Source organism: Carcharhinus amblyrhynchos, chromosome 32, assembly GCF_965287045.1.
Source record: "Carcharhinus amblyrhynchos chromosome 32, sCarAmb.v2.hapA, whole genome shotgun sequence".
NCBI classification, from domain to species: Eukaryota; Metazoa; Chordata; class Chondrichthyes; order Carcharhiniformes; family Carcharhinidae; genus Carcharhinus; species Carcharhinus amblyrhynchos.
Window position 1 is genome coordinate 5,925,776 of NC_137355.1, and position 18,249 is coordinate 5,944,024.

At 47.4% G+C, this 18,249-nt stretch overlaps 1 protein-coding gene across 2 annotated transcripts in view; it reads left to right on the forward strand.

Annotated features, from left to right (window-relative positions):
- The window catches only part of ice2 (interactor of little elongator complex ELL subunit 2), a 77,653-nt gene that overhangs the window by 16,228 nt on the left and 43,176 nt on the right, over positions 1–18,249 (forward strand). For both annotated transcript variants that reach the window (XM_080216204.1, XM_080216206.1), the window contains 4 exons: positions 1,417–1,601; positions 7,852–8,782; positions 10,539–10,714; positions 16,619–16,748. In XM_080216204.1, coding sequence (XP_080072330.1) covers positions 1,417–1,601; positions 7,852–8,782; positions 10,539–10,714; positions 16,619–16,748 — 1,422 coding nt within the window. The remainder of the gene's footprint in view (positions 1–1,416; positions 1,602–7,851; positions 8,783–10,538; positions 10,715–16,618; positions 16,749–18,249) is intronic.

Sequence of the window (18,249 nt, forward strand, 5' to 3'; positions counted from 1 at the left end):
GTGAGCAAAGCGCACCAGTAATTGTGTGAGAATTCCTGATAAGCCTTTAGTGTATAATGCTGCCTGTGTTAATCTTCCCCCTTTTCAGATCTCTGTGCATATTTCTTACTCTTGCAGAACAAAACTTTTCTGTTCCAATGTGCCCTATTTTAGGATGTACCAACAACAAGTAGTTACATGAAGTCCTTAACAAAATAATGCCCCATGGCACTTTTATGACAGCATTGTAAAACATCTCATGACACCAAGTAATATAGAGAGGTTTTAGCTCAGACGACTGCAAGATGGGCCAAATAGAGAGTTTTTTAAGCTGCAGGGAGAGGTGTAGAGGGGAGAATTCCAGATCTTGGATTTTAGGCAATGAAGGGATGCCAACAGTAGGAGAGTGATTAAAATCAGGGATGTTCCATTCGAAGAGTTGTTATGGACAGGAGAGAGAGAAACTAAACTTCACTATCCTCTCCCCATCTGTCCATAAGCGGTGGTGTATTGGAGTTATTTTTAAAGTAGGCATGTTTCCCAAACCCTCATTTCATATAGTCTAATTTTAAGTGACTCACAGCAAATTCATGTCATGATTAACGCAAGAGGTTAGTTTATTCACACACAAAGAATCAGGAGAAGGGTATTCACAGCCTCTTTCATGCTTCACAGTACACGCATGCGTACACACGTGCGTGCGCACACACACATATACTATCTCAATGGGCTGAATGGCTCCTTCTGCGTTGTGGGATTCCATGATTCTACAATATGGGCGTCACTGGCGAGTCCAGCATTTATTGCTCATCCCGAGTCACTCTTGCGAAGACGACGGGGGTGAGCTGCCTCTTTGAGCCATTGCAGCCCCTGCAGTGTGGGTACCCCTACAGTACCTAACAGTACTGTTAGGGAGGGAGTTTCAGGATTTTGACCCAGTGCCAGTGAGGGAACAGTGATGTGTTTCCAAGTCAGGAATGGTGAGTGACTTGGAGGGGAACCTCCTGGTGGTGGTGTTCCCATGTATCTGCTGCCCTTGTCCTTCGAGATGGTTGCGGTCTTGTGTTTGAACGGTTACGTTGGACAGTCCTGTTAGTGAAATCCAGCTTTCCTCATCATAAGAAATTTCATCAGAAATGCATGTTTTCAAAATTCTGAGTGTGTCACTTTTTTTTGCCACCTTCGAGAAGTTAGTTCTACTGACTCTGCTTCATCATTTTGTGTTTTTTTTCTGCTGTTCATCATTAGTTTTTGGGCGAATGAACTTCTCATTGTGTTTTTTCTGACCTGATCTTGCCCGTGGTGTGCTTGGAAAAATATATATTGTTTGTTTGGTGTCTATACACACACACACACACACACACACACTCTGCAATGTCCACAGGTTACCAACATTAGCCTCCTGGTTGAAATATTGTGCTGCTTTTGTTTTGGAAGGAGATAAGACGGTGAAAGTTGTCTTCATTGACTCGCCCCTGCCAAAGAAACATGTGACTGTGAGAGAGAAGAACCGACTCTTCTATGAAGTTCCTCTAGATCTGTTGATGACGAAAAAGTACTACGTTGCAGTGTCTAGCATGACGCTGGACAAATCTGAAAGATGTGACGTGTTCGCAGAGAAAGTAAGATTTTGTAATCAAGCCTTCTGTTTGAAATTTGGCCGTTGTCTCGACATTTATACGTGGTTCTGTCCAGATTGCAGTAGCTCTGCCTTTAGGCAGTGCACGGATTCTGACGTCATAGAGTCGTAAAATCGTACAGTGCAGAAGGAGGCCATTCGGCCCATCGAGCCTGCACCGACCACAATCCCAGCCAGGCCCTATCCCCATACATTTACCCTACATCATCCCCCTGACACTAAGGGGCAATTTAAGAACATAAGAAATAGGAGCAGGAGTAGGTCATCGAGCCCTTCGAGCCTGCCCCACCATTCAATAAGATCATGGCTGATCTGAAGTGGATCAGCTCCACTTACCCGCCTGCTCCCCATAACCCCCTTATCAATCAGAAATCTAGCTACCCGCGACTGAAACGTATTCAACGAGGTAGCTATTTAGCATGGCCAATCCACGTAACCCGCACATCTTTTGACTGTGGGAGGAAGCCCATGCAGACACGGGGAGAATGTGCAAACTCCACACAGACAGTGACCTGAGGCCGGAATTGAATCCGGGTCCCTGGCACTGTTGGGCGGCAGTGCTGATCACTGTGCCACCCTATTCCTGTGGGCAGCATTGGTGGCACAGTGGTTATTGACACTGCTGTCTCACAGCGCCAGGTTTGAGTCCAGCCTCGGGTGACTGTGTGGAGTTTGCACATTTTCCCCGTGTCTGCATGGGTTTCCTCCGCTTTCCTCCCACTCCAAAAGATGTGTGGATTAGGTGGGCTGGCCATGCTAAATTGCTCCTTATTGTCAGGGGAGTTAGCAGAGTGAATAGTTGGGGTTGTTGTCAGTGCAGACTTGTTGGGTTGAATGGCCTCCTTGGGCACTGCAGGGATTCTTATGATTCAGATCTGCAAATTACAAGAAAATCAATAAAATTAGTCTCGCAGGAGACTGTTCAGCCCATGGGTTTGTTATCTGAGGAGCGGTTGAGGACTCTGGGTCTCCGCTCAATGTGATTTAGAAGGATGAGGGAGGATCTCATTGAAATTTACAGAACACTGAGAGGCCTGGGTAGAGTGGACGTAGAGAGGATGTTTCCACCAGTGGGAGAGACTGGAACCCGAGGGCACAGCCTCAGAGTGAAGGGACGCTCCTTTGAAACTGAGATGAGGAGGAATTTCTTCAGCCAGAGGGTGGTGAATCCGTGGAATTCATTGCCACAGAGGGCTGTGGAGGTCGGGTCATTGAGTGTCTTTAAGACAGAGATAGATAGGTTCTTGATCAATCAGGGGAACAGGGGTTGCTGGGAGAAGGCAGGAGAACGGCAATGAGAATCATTTCAGCCATGATTGAATGGCGGAGCAGATCCGATGGGCTGAATGGCCTACTTCTGCTCCGAGACCTATGGTACCAGAACCGACCCTGTCACCCAAACCCCTGTTTGTTTGCCCCATCCGTTTTCTGCCCTTTAGCTATTTATCCGTTCCTTTTGAAACTTACTACTCAGCCTGCATCCTCCATCTCCTTAGGACAAAGTATCCTGGACAGTAATACTTGCAAACCTTGCGTCATAATTTTGTGAAGCTGTTTGCTGATATTATCGATTTATTTCCTCCCACAGTCCAAAGATGTGCAAGGTTAGGTGGATTGGCCGTGCTAAATTGCCCCTTCGTGTCAGGGGGACTAGCTAGGGTAAGGTAAATATGTGGGGTTACGGGGATAGGACCTGGTGGGATTGTGGTTGGTGCAGACTCGATGGGCTGAATGGTCTCCTTCTGCAATGTCGGGATTCTAAACCGGAGCACCCAGAGGGAACACACGGAAAGAGTATGCAAACTCCACACAGACAGTGACGTGAGGCCGGAATTGAACCCGGGTCCCTGGTGCTGTGAGGCAGCAGTGCTAACTACTGTGCCACCCTTATTGTTTCGTATTTGAAGAATTTCCCATCAGGGGTCAGAGCAAGCAGACAATTAAGGGGTGTAGTCACCTATTCGCTCAAGTTCGAATTCCATTACCTGGGAGTTTAGTTTTAATGAATTAAGTAAAAATCTGGGGAGAAAAGAACTGGCAGCAGAGATGGTGACCATGGAACTCCAGGCTGTAAAACCCCAGCAGGGTCACTGATGGAAACAAAAACAGAAGATGATGGAAAACCTCAGCAGGTCTGACTGTGTCTGTAGAGTGAGGATGGAGGCAACGTTTCGTATCTAATTGACCCTCATCAGAACTCGCTGGTTACTGCTGGCCTTAGGGAAGGAATCATTAAACTGTTGCAGTATTAAAACCATGGGGACAGTGGTGTCACAGTGTTACTTTCACTAGCCTAACAATCCTGCGACCTAGGGGATGCAGGTTCACATTCCACCTTGGCAGATAGAAAAACTTGAATTCATTCCTCAGGCAGCACGGTAGCACAGTGGTCAGCACTGCTCCTTCACAGCTCCAGGGACCTGTGTTCGATTCCCGGCTTGGGTCACTGTCTGTGTGGAGTTTGCACGTTCTCCCTGTGTCTGCGTGGGTTTCCTCCAGTTTCCTCCCACAGTCCAAAGATGTGCGGGTTGGGTTGATTGGCCAGGGCAAATTGCCCCTTAGTGCCCTGAGATGCGTAGATTAGAGGGATTAGCGAGTAAAATATATAGGGATATAGGGGTAGGGCCTGGGTGGGATTGTGGTCAGTGCAGACTCGATGAGCCAAATGGCCTCTTTCTGCACTGTAGGGATTCTGTGAAAGCTCAGAACGAGGCCATTTGACCCACTGCTTTTGCACCAGCTATCCAAATGAATGCTATGACTTTGTTTCATTCGCCTGCCTTTTCCCTGTAGCCCTGCACATTGTATCTCATCCGATGCCTTCTCGAATGCCTTGTATATAATATCCCTATAGAAGAGACCATTTGGCCCATTGAGTTTGCACCATCTCTCTGTGACAAGAGTATCTTGTCCAGGTCCCCTACCCCACCCTATCCCTTTAATCCCATACATTTACCATGGCGAATCCATCTAATCTGCGTATCTTGGGACACTACAGGATAATTTAGCATGACCAATCCACCTATCCCGTGCATCTTTGAACTATGGGAAGAAACCAGAGCACCTGGAGGAAATCCAGGCAGACATGGGGAGAACGTGCAGACTGCACACAGATGGTGACCCAAGTGGGGAATTGGACCCAGGTCCCGAGCGCTGAGAGGCAGTAGTGCTAACCAATGTGCTGCCCTTGATTTAACCTCCACCACAATTGCAGACCCCAACCAGTCACTGGGCGAAAAAGCTTTCTTCTTAGCATATTTGCTTCTTTTGCCAATGACTTTAAACTTGTGCCCTCTCATCCTTGATCCTTTATTGAGCGGCAACATTATCTCTCTCAAATCTTCTAATCGCCTTGCTCTAAGGAAAACAGTCCCAACCACAAAACTCAAGTTTCTCATCCCCGGAACCATTCTTGTAATCCTCTTCTGCGCTCTCTCCAGAGCGGTTACATTCTTCCGATGGTGTGGCACCTAGAACTCTGCACAATATTCCAGCTGAGACCTCCTTGCTGTTGTACTCTATGCCCCTATGAATAAAGCTCAGAATAAAACCTGTCCTACCACCTTCAGTGACCTATGCACTTACGCACCCGAGTCCCTCTGCTCCCTTTTACCCTTTTATGTTAAGTGTCCATGTTCTTCCCACCAATTATATATATGGTATGATGCAATATATAGCAGGAAAAACAAGGGTCCCAGAAGCAACCCCTGGCGAACATAACTGCAAACATTCCTCCAGCCCAAAGAATACCCATACCTGTTTCCTATTATTCATCTAATTGTGTATCCACGTTGCTATCTGTCCCTCTTATTCCATGGGCTATAACTTTTCTCACAAGTCTGTTGTGTGGCACTTTACTGAATGCCTTCTAACAGTCCATGTACACCACGTCAACAGCATTACCCTCATTGGCCCTTTCTGTTATCTCTTCAAAATACTCCAACAAGTTAGCTAAACACAACTTGCCCAAATCTGAGTCATTTCCACCCACAGTCCTTCCGCGGCTCATGCTTTTGCAGTCAGCGTAGGTCTGTGAGTAAGCCATTCTGCTCCTCGAGTCTGTTCTGCTATTCGGTTAATTTAGAATAGAATCTCTCCGGTGCAGAAGGAGGCCTTTTGACCCATCCAGTCTGACCGACAGAGCATCCTAATCAGGCAGTATCGTGCCACCCAGGCCCGCAACCCCACATACTTACCCTGCTAATCCCTCTAACCTACACATCTTTGGACACTAAGGGGCAATTTAGCATGGCCAATCCACCTAACTTGCACAGCTTTGGACTGAGAGAGGAAACCCACACAGACATGGAGAGAACGTGCAAACTGCACAGACACAAACACCCAAGGTCGGAATTGACTCCGAGTCCTTGGTGCTGTGAGGCAGCAGTGCTAAGCACTGTGCCACCATGCTACCTGTGTGGTACAGGTGTCTGATCTATATCTCATTTTAAAAATCTATTTGGCAATAATTGCTGGCTTAACTTACGACACACACATCCTATAAATGAATAAAGAAAAAATCTAGCTTCCTCTTAAATGTATTAGTTATTAAACTCAACTTGTGGAAACAAGTTTCACCTCTCGCCCCTTTCTGGGTAAAGATGTTTCCCCTGAATTTCTCATGGGAATTATTAATTTGTTGTTATTAATAGCACTATATTTGGAGAGTCCATGCTATAGTGGTTATGTTGCTGGGCTGGTAAACCGAAACTTGAACAAATCAGAGCCAGGAGTTCAAATCCTACCACAGCAGCTGAGGGGATTTAAATTCAGCCAATCAGCAGTACGGTGGCACAGTGGTTAGCACTGCTGTTTCACAACTCCAGGGACCCGGGTTCGATTCCTGGCTCAGGTCACTGTCTGTGTGGAGTTTGTACATTCTCCTTGTGTGTGCGTGGGTTTCCTCCGGGTGCTCCGGTTTCCTCCCGAGGTAAAAAGATGTACTAAAATTGCCCCTTAGTGTCCTGGGATGTGTCAGTTAGAGGGATTAGCGGGTAAAATATGGAGGGTCTGGATGGGATTGTCGTCAGTGCAGACTCGATGGGCTGAATGGCTTCTTTCTGCACTGTAGGGTTTCTATGATTTCTAAATAAATCTCCACTGCAAAACTAATCTCAGTAATGGTGACCATTAAAATATTGGATTGTTATAAAGTAAATTCATCCGGTTCACTCACGTCCTTTCGGAAAGGAAATCCTTCCCTGACAAAAGCGAAGTATTGTGGATGCTGGAAAATCTCAGCGGGTCTGACAGCATCTGCGGAGAAAGAATGGAGTCAACTTCGCCCTCTGACGAAGTGTCTCCAGACTCAAAATGCTGGCTGTATTCTGTCTCCCCAGGTTCTGTCAAACCTGCTGAGATTTTTCAGCATTATCTGTTTTTGTTATGTTGCAAAGGGGAAGTTAATCTCCTCTCCGAGAGCTGACATTCAAAGAGAAGTACATCCCTTCGTAATATGTTAAAGTCTGTGTGATAAGGGGCATTATCTGCACTTCAGCTTTTAGTGATCGAGTCAAAATAACTACCTGAGACTCTGAAAAAAAATCAACAAATCACACATTATTCTTCTAACTAACAGTGAACAAGTTAACTAAACTATTAACAAGCTAAATGAAGCACATTTCTAACAAAATGCTGTCTAAATAAATCCAGTTCCCATTTAAAATACATAATAGAATTTCTTAGCCGTGCTCAAAATGTAGCCAGGTTTGTCATCGTCCTCAATGTTCTTTCGTCTTTGCTGACTTCTGTGTTCCATTGGTACCTTTATGATTGAAATGAAGCCTTTTTTAAGACATAAATGTGGCTGTTACACTGGCAGAACAGTTCCTGTCTGTCTGTGTGCCTTTCTCTAGCTGCTGTGAACTGTGGCAGTCACTGGCAGGTGGTCTTTCTGGCAGTTTGGAGCTGTGCTCTTTGGCCTTTATAGAACATAGAAAAGTACTGCACAAACAGGCCCTCCAGCCCACAAGTTGCGCTGATCATATCCCCACCTACCAGGCCTAATTATTACCCTCAATCCTATTAAATCCCATGTACTCATCCAGTTGAGAAGGGATTAAATATTGGACGAGATATTCAGTGTGGCACAGTGACATATTCCCATGGGATTGAAGTGTTTGCCCACAAATAAAATGGTTGTCTGAACCCCTTTTTCGATGAAGCCACTGTATCTTCTAGTTGTATAAACTGTGCTTTGTAACACCTGCCTGTTTTCTTCCTGTTAAATGTAGGACTTCCATTCCTGTAAGCACCAGAGAAGTCTCAGCGCGCATGAAAGCCAAGACTTTGATCTTGCGGCTGACTTCAGTGAACTGGAGACGTTTGGATCAGGTGCCTCCGGTTCGGAGAAGCCGAAAGGTGCAGGTGCTCGTAAGTGTACCTCGCTGACCAGCACACCCCTAAAGTCCGGCAACGCGGACAGCAGGAAGAAGGAGGTTACTGAGGGGAAATCGAAGCCCCTGGACGTCGCCCAAAAAATAACGCAGCAGAAACGGCGGAGCTTCAGACACGACCTGGACAGCGAATCGAACACAGAGGAGACGACTGATTGTGAGGGAGGGGGCAAATCAGATCAACAGAGGACTGATCCCAAGATAAAAGGAAGCGGTGAAGGAGGGAAGGACACGCTGCCGGCTGCGGATTCAGACAAAATGGCCTTTGCTAAGGCGTCGGTTTCAGAAGGGGCCGGTAGCTCTGCTGACAGTGACTCTGACGGTGAGCGACTGGTCATTGACACAAGTTACGGGGAGAGCAACGCAAGAACGGCTCAGGGCGATTCGGGGCCTGCCCCTGAGCGGCTCGCTGAGCGCGATCCCAAGGATGATATTCCAGATACCCCTCGATCGCCGTCTCCCGAGCCAGACGCGCCCGGCAGCCAAATGCAGAAGCCCGCTGGCCCGAGGCGGAAAAGAAAACCCACGAAACCCCTCTCGAAAGAGTTTGACCCGGTTGGGGAGATTATGAAGATGCAGTGTGAACTGTTGAAGCCGCACCGTAAACGTCCGGTCGACCAGCTCCCGGTCGCCCAGGAACAAACCTCGCCGCCCGTTAACCCAACTGAGGGGCAGTTACCACCTGATTGTAATCCTCCCCCCAAGCTGGGGTCCTCTTCATTCTGGAATGTACCCGGCTGTTGGTACACACCAATCAAGAACACACCATGTAAGAACAACGGAGCCCTTCACGTTAATGGAGGTTTATCTTAAAGCCTTATGAATAATATCCACAGTGCAGGAAGATGGTATTCAGCCATAGAATCCTACAGTGGAGTTGGAGGCCATTCAGCCCATCGAGTCTGCACCGACCACAATCCCACCCAGGCCCCATCCCAATAACCTCATGCGTTTACTGTAGCTAGTCCCCCTCGACACGAAGGGGCAATTTAGCACGGCCAATCCACCTAACCATTCGCGTTCACACCGACCGACTCTCCGAAAGTGAGATTGTGGTCGGTGCAGATTCGATGGGCTGTGTGGCCTCCTCTGCGCTGTAGGGATTCCATGAAAGAGAATCCCACCCAGGCCTTCCCTCACAACCCGGTCCCCTTCAGCCCCCTGCATTTATTTACCAAGCTAATCCCACTAACTTTCACATCTTTGGACACTAAGGGACAATTTAGCACGGCCAATCCACCTAACCCGCACGTCTGGATTGTGGGAGGAAACCAGAGCACCCGGAGGAAACCCACGCAGACACGGGGAGAATGTGCAAACTCCACACAGACAGTCATCCGGGTCCCTGGCACTGTGAGGCAGCAATGCTAACCGCTCTGCCGCTGCAATGTAGCACTGAGCAGGAATCTCATGACATTAATACTATCTGACTAATATCAGTTGCTAGTGATGAAAGGTAACTTGTTGAAACGCTATCGATATCTTGCGTTGTACATGAGGAGTCCAGAGACTGGACGTAGAGTGGGATTAGCGGATAAGATCATCGTAGGTGCTGAATTATTCTGTCCAAATGTTTGTGCAACTCATGCTGTTATTTTTATCGATTTCCAATCTGTGCTACATGAGGTCAGCTTACACTACAGTTTAGGGGGAGGTGCTGGTACCAAGCAGAAGGAAGGTGAGGAGGGATTGCGTCACTTCCCTGTCCCTGCAGCTCGCCAGTTTGAAGCAGTGTTGCCAGTGGATTGATAAAAACCATTGCCTGCTGACATAGTCACGTTCCATGTGCTCAAACTCAGTGTGAAGGGCAGCATGGAAAAGGCACTACGTCCATTTGTTTTGAGCGAAGGTTTCTAACGGTGGCACGATGGTTAGTACTACAGCACCAGGGACTCGGGCTCAATTCCGGCCTCGGGTCACTGACTGCATGGAGTTTGCACCTTCTCCCCGTGTCTGCATGGCTCTCCTCCCATATTCCAAAGATGTGCAGATTAGGTTGATTTACCTGAGTGTAAGGGGAACTAGCAGGGTAAATATGTGGGGTTATGGGGAAAGGGCCTACGTGGGATTGTTGTCGGTGCAGACTCGATGGGCTGAATGGCCTCCTCCTGCACTGTAGGGATTCTATGATCAAGCCTATTTGTGAATTGCCTTTTGAATATTCTTGTAACTTTCACTCAGAGGGTGGTGGGTGAGTGGAATCGGCTGCTGTCGGTGGTGGTGGAGGTGAACTCGTTGGGGTCTTTTAAGAGACTTCTGGATGAGTACATGGGATTTAATGGGATTGAGGGTTATAGATAGGCCTGGTAGGTAGGGATATGATCAGCGTAAGGGCCTGTTTGTGCTGTCGTGTTCTATGTTCTATGTTCACTAGTCCTGAAATTATCAGGAAACTGGAGTGCTTCTTAAACCTTTGTATTCTGTTTAATTATATCAGAAAAATCAATGGGGAGCATCAAACATTGCCTAGTCTCCCCACTTAGACAAAGCAAACTGATGAGTACTGTGCGTTGTTCCCTGTTTAGATCTCCTCTCCGAGGAGCTGCTGAATTGCACTGAAGATCCGTCTGATTACACCGCGCCTGCAACCGGCAATGCCACTTATAAACTCTTCAGCCTTTCTGACCTCCTCTTACTCGTACGTGGCAATATTCAGAAAACACAGATAAGACCACGCCTAAACCGGGCGGTAGCAAGGAAGGTGAGTGCTTCTCCCATCGTCCCAGCATTGTCAGGGTTAATTTGTACAGAATAGTCTCCCACCTGGGCCAGCCCCGTGCCCTAGTCCTGCATACACCCCAGAAACCTGGTGTCTTCCAAAACTCTGCTACCTGTGTCCTAACTCAGATCGAAAGTCCGTTGCCTGTGCGCTCGCTCGCTCCCCCCCCCACCCGACTTGCCAGTTAAACACCGCCTCAGTTTTAAAACCCTCATCCTTGTTTTCAAATCCCCCCCGTGACCTCTTGCCTCCCCCGTCTCCTCCAGCCTCTACGACATCAGCACTCGTGTCGTTCAAGCAATCCTGATTTTAATCGCTCCATCATTGGCATCTGCGCCTTCAGCTGGTTTCTCCCCCCCGCCCCCCCACGTGCAGGAGCGTGCACGCGGGCGAGAGAGATCTTGTGTGTGCCCACTCTCTTATAGTCAGTCTTTTCGCCCATCAGGCTTAAAAAATGTATAGTTTTATGGCACCCAGCCTCAAATTCGGTTTGGGAATAAATATTTGAATAGAACGCTTTCAATATTCTAATATTCCAAGATTTCAGTCAAATTTGAACGCTAATGCATTAATTTAATTCCACAAGGATTGCCGGTTACTTGTCTGTTCAGTACAGCTGTGGTAATTAAAATCTAGCGGCAATAATTATACAGCAATAGGAATAATTGTTAGATTAGTACAGTCAGCCTCCCCACCCCAAGGATCTTGGGGATTCCTCTCATTCTGTCACATCGATTAATCTGTAAACTGTTAATGATTTCAACCAACGTGACCTCTTCGTGGTACCCAGGCCACCATTCAGGCTGAACTGCCGGGGTTACTGGCAGCAGTTTGCGGCAGTCAGCCTCCGTGAAAGCTTCGAGAAATCATTTGCGACGATCGCTGTAAAAAAAATCACACGTTACCCATTATAACAGCCCTTTGTCTGTTTTTGGTGTGGTCGTTTATCTGTCGGTGGCATTGTCTCCACAGGCTTTCTGTTTCCTGTTTGTAGAGACGGAGAATCCGTTCGGGAGGGAGGAAGCTATAAATCAGTTCCCTGGAATATTTTTAGCAGTTTCGCAGAGTTCTGTGCTGCTCTAATTTATCCAAGAGGGGCGATAACAGAAAATAAATCAATCCCAGCCTGTAGTGTGTGGGGCTTATTCTGACTTTCAAAACTTACATCTTGAAAGTGCAAGCAAAGGGAAAGCAAAAAACAGGTTTCCACTTTCACATATTCATGCGCAAACAATAAACCTACAGAATGAGGCCATTCAGCCCATCAGGCCTGTTCCAGCTCTGAAAAAGCCATTCGATTCATTCTGCATCCTTCAATTCATTCCACCTCCTCCTGCCCTTTTCCCTGTGGCATTGAAGATTTCTCCTTTTAAAATATTTACCTTTTCCTTTTGGAAGTTACTGTCAAATTCACTTGTTTTGATTTATTATTGTCACACATAATGGGATACAGTGAACTGTATTGTTTCATAGAATCCCTACAGTGCAGAAGGAAGCCATGCGTCCCATCAAGTTTGCACCAACCACAATCTCACCCAGGCCTTATTCCCATAACCCCACATATTTACCCTGCTAATTCTGACACTCGGGTAAATTTACCATGGCCAGTCAACCTAACCTGCACAAGGAAGGTGGCGGATATTCAAGGAATGTTTGTCTGGAGCTATGCATGACAACGTTCCGATGAGACAAGGGGGTTTTGGTAGGTCGCGGGAACCGTGGTGCACGAAGGCTGTGTTGAACCTAGTCAGGAGGAAAGGGAAGGTGTACAAAAGGTTCAGGGAACTAGGAGAGGTTAAGGATCTTGAGGAGTATAAGGACTGTAGAAAGGAGCTTAAAAGGGAAATTAGGAGAGCCAGAAGGGGTCATGAGAAGACCTTGGCGGGTAAGATTAAGGAGAATCCCAAGGCCTTCTATAAATATGTGAAAGGTAAAAGGATGAGAAGAGAAGGGATAGGACCTATAAAAGGTGAAGGGGGAAAGGTCTGTGTGGAACCAGAAGAAATGGCAGAGGTGCTCAATGAGTACTTTGCCTCAGTATTCACGGTGGAAGCTGATCTGGGAGATTTTGCTACGGATTTGCAGCAGATGGAAAAGATTGAGTTTGTGGATATTAAGGTGGAGGATGTGTTAGAACTTTTGAATTCTATCAAGATAGATAAGTTGCCGGGACCAGATGGGATATACCCCAGAATACTGTGGGAGGCGAGGGAAGTGATTGCAGAGCCCCTGGCGATGATCTTTGCGTCGTCAACGGAGACGGGAGAGGTTCCGGAAGATTGGAGGATTGCGGATGTAGTCCCTATTTTCAAGAAAGGGAACAGAGATAGCCCGGGAAATTACCGACCGGTGAGTCTGACCTCAGTGGTTGGTAAGCTGATGGAGAGGCTTCTGAGGGACAAGATCTACGAGCATTTGGAGAGGTTTGACATGATCAGGAATAGTCAGCATGGATTTGTCAAGGGCAGGTCGTGCCTTACAAGCCTAGTTGAATTCTTCGATAATGTGACTGAACACATTGACGAAGGAAGTGCCGTGGACGTGGTGTACATGGACTTCAGCAAGGCGTTTGATAAGGTCCCCCATGCAAGACTTCTTGAGAAGGTGAGAGGGCATGGGATCCAAGGGCCTTTGGCCTTGTGGATCCAGAACTGGCTTGCCTGCAGAAGGCAGAGAGTGGTTGTGGATGGGTCTTTTTCTGAATGGAGGTCAGTCACCAGTGGAGTGCCCCAGGGATCTGTTCTAGGACCCTTGCTGTTTGTCATTTTCATAAATGACCTGGATGAGGAAGTGGAGGGATGGGTAAGTAAGTTCGCTGATGACACGAAGGTCGGTGGTGTTGTGGATGGTCTGGAAGGATGTCAAAAGTTGCAGCAGGACATAAATAGGATGCAGGACTGGGCGGAGAAGTGGCAGATGGACTTCAACGCGGATAAATGCGTAGTCGTCCATTTTGGCAGAACCAACGGGATGAACGAGTACACTATCAAGGGCAGGAGTCTTAGTAGTGTTGAAGAGCAGAAGGATCTTGGGGTCCGGGTCCACAGGACTCTTAAATCGGCCTCGCAGGTGGAAGAGGTGGTCAAGAAGGCGTATGGTGTACTGGCCTTCATTAATCGAGGGATTGAGTTTAGGAGTCGGGAGGTAATGCTGCAACTTTATAAGACCCTTGTCAGGCCTCATTTGGAGTACTGTGCGCAGTTCTGGTCGCCTCACTATAGGAAAGACGTAGAAACTATTGAAAGGGTACAGAGGAGATTTACAAGGATGTTGCCTGGACTGGGAGGCATGCCTTATGAAGTTAGGTTGAGGGAGCTGGGTCTCTTTTCCCTGGAGAGACGAAGGTTGAGAGGCGACCTGATAGAGGTTTATAAAATGTTGAGAGGAATAGATAGGGTGGATTCTCAGAGGCTATTTCCCCGGGTTGAAATGGTCGCTACGAGAGGACACAGATTTAAGGTGCGGGGAGGAAAGTACAGAAGTGATGTTAGGGGTAAGTTTTTCACTCAGAGGGTGGTGAGTGAGTGGAATCGGCTGCCATCAGTGGTGGTGGAGGCGAACTCGCTGGGGTCTTTTAAAAGACTTCTGGATGAGTATATGGGGTTTTATGGGATTGGGGGTTATAGATAGGCGTTGATGTGATCAGCGCAACTCGTGGGCCGAAGGGCCTGTTTGTGCTGTAGTGTTCTATGTTCTATGTTCTATCTCTGGACTGTGGGAGGAAACCGGAGCACCCGGAGGAAACCCACGCAGACACGGGGAGAACATGCAAACTCCACACAGTGACCCAAGGCCTGAATTGAACCTGGGACCCTGATGCTGTGAGACAGCAGTGCCAACCACTGTGCCATCTTGTGCACTATACAGCCAAAGCATACCATTCTTAGAGTACATTGGGGAGAAGGAAAGGAGAGGTTGCAGAATGTAGTGTTACAGTTACCGATAGGATGTAGAGAAAGATCAGCTAAACAGCGTGGGTTTCCTCCTGGTGCTCTTGTTATCTCCCACAGCCCAAAGATGTGCAGGTGAGGTTGGCCATGCTAAATTGTCCCTTAGTGTTAGGGGTACGAGCAGGGCAAATACATGGGGTTAAGGGGATAGGGCCTGGGTGGGATTGTATCGGTGCAGACTCGATGGGCCAAATGGCCTCCTTCTGCACTGTAGGGATTCTATGATACGTTAGGACCATTCAGAAATCTGATGGCCGCAGGGAAGAAGCTGTTCTTGAGTCGGTTGGTACGTGTTATCAGACTCTTCTGCCTTTTTCCCAAAGGAAGAAGGCGGAAGAGAGTATTTCCGGGCTGCGTGAGGTCCTTGATTATGCCGGCTGCTTCTCCACACAGACGTGGGGAGAACGTGCAGACTCCATGTAGACAGTGACCCAAGACCAGAATTCAACCAGTGTCCCTGGCAGCAGTGCTAACCACCGTGCTGCCCCAATTTAAACTAGTCTCAGTAATGGTGACCATGAAATTATCATTGATTACTGTAAAAACCCATTTGGTTCCCTCATGTCCCTTAGGGAAGGAAATCCACCATCCTTACCTGGTCTGGTCTACGTATGACTCCTTGCTGCACAGCAATGTGGTTGACTCTTAACCCTCTGAAATGGCCTAGCAGGTCACTCAGTTCAATTAGAGATGGGCCACAAATGGTGTCCTGCAGCAACACCCTCATCCTACGAAAAGAATAAAGAAATAAGACACTAAGGGGATAATATATAAACATGGTCGTGTAGGACACAGCTGTTAAGTAATCATGAAGTAGGGTTTAAAAGCTCAGGGAGAGAGGAGACTAGGTTAAAGAGAAGTGGCACCCAGTGATTCCACCCAGGGGAGGGGCTGGGGGGTCTATAATTTCCCTTGGTTTGTGGGGGTAGGGCTGTTAGTTGATCCTGGTGGGGCAGTGATTACCCTTTGGCAGGGGTCTGCGGGGGAGGTGGGATGATTACTCCCAGGAAGGGGACTGAGGAGGGATGTTGATTCCCCTGGGAAGGGAACCGATGCACGTGATTCCACTGTGCGGACAAGGGGGTTTGACTCATAAAATCCCGACAATACAGAAGGAGGCCATTCAGCCTGGAGTCTGCACCGTATTTTGAAAAAAGAAGCTGGCCTCATGGACCAGAAGTTAGTCTAAAAAAAAAGACCATTTTCTAAAATAAACCTGGAATTTTCATGAGGTGTGGGTGTTGCTGGCCAGGCCAGCATGTATTACCCATCCCGAATTGCCAGACCGGGTAAGGACGGCAGATTTCCTTCCCTAAAGGGCATTAGTGAACCAGACGCGTTTTTCCAAATTTGACAATGGTTTTGTGGTCATCAGTAGACTTTTACTTCCAGATTTTTATTCAGATTCGTCATCTGTTATGGTGAGTTTCGAAGCTGGGTCCCCCAGAGCATTGCCGTGGGTCTCTAGTATCATAGAATCCCACCCAGGCCCTATCCCCATATGTACCCTGTCACTAAGGGGCAATTTAGCATGGCCAATCCACCTAACCAGCACATCTTTGAGCTGTGGGAGGAAACCGGAGCAGCCAGAGGAAACCTCTGGGGAGAATGCGCAAACTCCGCACAGTCACCCAAGGCAGGCCCCTGGCGCTGTGAAGCAATATCGCTAACCATCGTGCCACCCTGGTGGGGAGGTTACCTGACAGACTGTTGAACTTTCGGAGGAAATCCTGGGCAGACATTAGCTGATGTAACATGGGTTCGCACACCGTAAGCAAGCAAGGATGTGAGAACATTCCCGTTCACGTGCTGATGCTTTTGTGAGTTTGGTTTCTGCATTCAACATGAAGAATTTAATACTTAAGAGAAAGTAATCACCAGAAGTGGCATTTAGACCATCGCCTGACTTGTGACCTCTGTTTCTGTCTCTCAACAGCACGTCCCTATCTACGTGTTCCCCAAGCTGGAGTATCAGTTATCGTATGGAATCGAAGCCCTGAGTGAAAGTGAAATCTGTCGGCTGTGGACTGAAAGCCTCCTCAATTCAAACGCCTGGTTTTATACTGGTGAGTTATACTTGCGTTGTCCCGGTAAGGATGCACTTGTTTCCCGGTGTTTGTGACCCGTCGGAACAGCCGGTCAGTTTGTAGATTTACTCGAGTGAGGGAATCCTCATTGTGCTCACGACACGTTGTGGAAATCTAACTCAGACTCGATTTGGTTTGATTTATTATTGTCACGTGTTGGAATACAGTGAAAATTATTGTCCCAGCAGGTTTGGCAGCATCTGTGAAGGGGAGAAAAGAACTGTTGTCACGAGTCCAGAAGATCCCTTGTCAAGTGATCACCTGGACTCGAAGCATCGGCTCTTTTCTCTCCTTACAGATGCTGCCAGACCAGCTGAGACTTCCCTGCATTTTCTCTTCTGGTTTCAGATTCCAACATCTGCAATAATTTGCTTTTATCCAGTGAAAAGCATTGCTTCTTGCACACTGCAGAGACAAAACATACCGTTCACAGAGAAGGGAAGGAGAGAGTGCAGAATGTGGTGTTACGATCGTAGATTGTTAGAGAGTTTAAAAGAGTGAGAATGAAATTTTAGAAGCATAGAACGAGAGTAAAAGATAGAATTAGAAGGGATCCTGGGCACAGCTTGCAAGGAGTCGCCTCACTCTCGTGTCGTCTTGAGAAAAAGAATCTAAAAACAAATCTAATGGAAAGGCGGATTTAATTCATGCTGTGTGAGAGAATATGAATCATGTCTTTAATTTAGTTTTGTAATTCCTTGCCCTGCCTTGGGTGTACAGAGTCATACAGGTTGACAGCATGGAAACAGGCCCTTTGACCCAACTTGTCCATGCTGTGCTTTTTTTTTAAACCCCTATGTTTAATCCCAATTTCCCGCATTTAGCCCGTATCCCTCTCTACTCATCGTACCCATGTAACTATCTAAATGCTTTTTAAAAGACAAAATTGTACCCATCTCTGCTACTACCTCTGACAGCTTGTTCCAGACGCTCATCACCCTCTGAAAATATTGCCCCTCTGGACTCTTTTGTATCTCTCCCCTCTCACCTTCAACCTGTGCCCTCTAGTTTTAGACTCCCCTATCTCCGGTTTCCTCCCACAGTCCGAAAGACTCCCGGGTTAGGTGCTAAGTTCTCCCTCAGTGTCACCGAACAGGCGCCAGAGTGTGGCGTCTCGGGGATTTTCAGTGACTTAATTGCAGTGTTAATGTCAGCCTACTTGTGACATTAATAAACAGACTTCTAAACTAATAAACAAACTTGAGTGTCACTCTAAATGTTGTGTTGAAGATCTGGGGAAAGAGCAGTGTAACAGTTTGTTCTTTATTGCACATAAATTTGAGTGACCTTTGAGTCCTTTTCCTCCAGCCTGTGATTCTGTTCTATTTGACAGGAGGGCAAAACTTTCAGAAATCATTGCAAATAAACTGATGAAAAAGAGAGGGGAAAAACAAGCAGCCAAACTCTGCTGGATTCCCCAGTGGTCTCTCCCTAAGGCAGGAGCTAGGGTTTATGTAAACCTCCCAGACTGGGGAGCAAC